This window comes from Emys orbicularis, chromosome 19 (genome assembly GCF_028017835.1).
Source record: "Emys orbicularis isolate rEmyOrb1 chromosome 19, rEmyOrb1.hap1, whole genome shotgun sequence".
In the NCBI taxonomy this organism is placed as follows: Eukaryota; Metazoa; Chordata; order Testudines; family Emydidae; genus Emys; species Emys orbicularis.
Window position 1 is genome coordinate 17,690,885 of NC_088701.1, and position 2,849 is coordinate 17,693,733.

General features: G+C 41.7%; 1 protein-coding gene across 1 annotated transcript; it reads right to left on the reverse strand.

The window, feature by feature from the left end:
* Positions 1 to 1,059: 1,059 nt before the first annotated feature.
* Positions 1,060 to 2,427, reverse strand: HOXC4 (homeobox C4). Its single transcript, XM_065419358.1, has 2 exons — positions 1,884 to 2,427; positions 1,060 to 1,409 (listed from the first exon to the last, which is right to left on the reverse strand). The coding sequence occupies exons 1-2, from the start codon at positions 2,425 to 2,427 to the stop codon at positions 1,060 to 1,062; spliced, it is 894 nt and encodes a 297-aa protein (XP_065275430.1).
* Between the last annotated feature and the right edge of the window lie 422 nt (positions 2,428 to 2,849).

The following is a 2,849-nucleotide window of genomic DNA, read 5'->3' on the forward strand; positions in this document are numbered from 1 at the left end:
AACAACAGAAGTGTAGAGAAAGGGAAAAAAACAGAAAACCCTTATATTAAATAGGGGGGAAACAGAGACAGATGAATGATATTCTAACCCAAACACACATCACTGTTCCTTTCTCAAAACAAGATTCCTCCCCAACCCCCCCCCCCAGTATATGTTTTACTAAGAGAATCAGAGATTGAAATACATTGACCAAGTTGTGATGTCATAACATCTAAAATAGGGAGTTATTTTTATGTTTGTTTAGACTTAATTTAAGCAGTAACTCCTGCACATGGAATTAATGCCACAATCCCAGGATTATTATTCTATTTTTTTAGGGCAAGGGGAATGTTGAGAGTAAAATAAGCCACCAGACATTAAAGTAAAACTAATTCACACTCACTGGTTTATTGAACACTGGGACTTTCACATACACACTAAAACGCTTTATTGCAAGTTTACAATGATCATGTAAAATCAGTCCAAAAACACAAATAACCACGACAAAAAAACTAGCTACTGACTTTGTTTAAACCTTGCTCTTTTTTTTTAAATATGTCACTATCCTTCCCTTTTCTTTTTTTCCCCGCATCTCAAAATTTCAACCAATTACTCGCTCAACCTGGTTTGTGTGATTTTTTTTTCTTTTGAATCATGATTTTTTTTTTTTTAGCTTTTTTCACATTTATACAAAAGAATTTCAATGCTCCATTTTATTCTCGGCAGATCATTGTGCATTTGTAATGCAGGGGGTAAAATACCTACATTCTCCTTCTTTTTGATTATTCTTATTTGTTCATTAAATTCATCTAACAGAACATTGACCTCTCCCCCCCCCCCTTCCTTACCCCTTAAAAAATAAATAAAACCCTGAAATGGCGTAAAAAAACCTGCAGGTACTCGGTCACCTGGCTTCATGCTATGTTACATGCATTTAAGCCTGTGGTCTTACAGAAGACCTCATTGTTTTTTATACGCACAGGAAAACTACAAGAAAAGAACCAAAATATATATATATATATATTAGATTCTATAAATAATCAGAGTCAATTTTGTGTGTGTGTGTGTGTGTGATATTGTTTATAACCTTGTGATATCCTCTGCTCGCTGATCCTGAGTTGTACTCGGTGATAGTTCCTCGCTGGGGGCCGCGTTACCAGCAGCAATGGTGCCCGCCGATGAATTAGATGGAGTCGAGGATCTGACTTTGGTATTGGGCAGCCTGTGGTCTTTTTTCCATTTCATCCGCCTGTTCTGAAACCAGATTTTGATCTGCCTTTCCGAGAGACACAAGGAGTGAGCTATTTCGATGCGCCGTCGCCTTGTCAGGTACCTGTTATAGTGAAACTCCTTTTCCAACTCCAAGACCTGCTGCCTTGTATACGCAGTCCTGGAACGTTTGGGCTCGCCTCCATTGTAATTGGGATTCACTGGAAAAGCAAAGATTAGCATGAATAGAGAGAGAGAAGCAGACAGAACAGAGAGGGAGAGGGGGAGAGAGAGAGACAGGAAATCTAGAGTGGCTCAGGAAAAAGTAATCAGCTAAATGGGTTATAAAGAACTTCTGGCAGCCCAAGACTTTCTATTCTAATAAGAAGGGGTTTCCCTGGCTCAAAAGACTGAATTATTTATGCACCCCTTACAAAGCTTTAGGAGTTTCACACATACATAACAGAATGAACCACATGGCTAAGGCTGCCCAGACTAGCTTGGCTATAAAATTTATGGTGGGTGTAATTACCCATTCCGAGTCGTAAATCCAGCTCAATTGTGCTAACCCAAAGACTCTCATGGAAGGGAAGGAAATAAAAAAAAAAAAACGAGTGAGAGCGAGAGCGAGCGAGAGCATGGTGTGAAAATAGGAAGGAAGACAGAGCAGAGGGAGAGAAAAAAAAGTTGCCTACCAGTACTGACGTGGATTTTTTTCATCCATGGATAGACTATAGGTTGCTTAGAAGCTGTGCTGTTAAGATGCTCAGGGTTTGGCTGGTTGCAGGCTGGAGGGGCTGGGGAAGGAGAGGTGGAGGAACTGGAAAGAGCAGTCTGCTCACACAACTGCTGCGGTTTCTCTGAGAGGTGGTGGCCTCCTTGAGTTTGCCCATGTCCCCTTTGGTGCGCGGCTGGGTTGCCGGGAGCTTGAATATTGGCACAGCTGTATTGGCGCTCTGGGTAGTTTGGTCTTGGTGGTGGGTACAATTCTTGGTGATGATGCTGAAAGCTGGACTCCCTTGTCCGGCTGTAATATTCCGGACTGTGGTCTGGGATGTAATTATTTTGCGAATATTCCTCGCATGGAGGAAATTTCGGATCGATGTAGTTAGAGTCCATCAAATAGGAGCTCATGATCATTAATTTCTGGAGTGGAAAATAATTTTTCTCGCTTTGTCGTTTTTCTGCTCCATAAAGCCCTCCTACAAGCTGGCGACCCCGTAAAGTTACTTTCACCATGTGACTCCCTTGTCCAATCACACCAGCCAGCCTAGTCCCCGGATAAGGAACCAAAAGCTTTTTCAAAATGTATCCAATTTGTGTGTGTATGTGTGTGTGTGTGTGTGCATTGTTGTTGTTGTTTGTTGTTGTTTGTGTGATCTCAAAACTAGGAGCAAAAGAGTCAGGATGGTGAGAAGGATCAACCGACCCCTTTTCCTCCCCCCGCCGAAAAAGACATATGTGTAAGGAAAAATAAAAGAATAAAATCCTACCGGTTTTTGTAAAGGGGGTGAGGGAACATGTGGGGAATATTCCTCATAATACCCCCCAACCCGCCGCAGGCTGGATTTTAGAAATCTCTCCGTGGTAGGACTTCCCCCCAGATCTTGCAGATCAACAACAGAACAAGCCGTAATTATGAAAATTAACGATCACTTTAC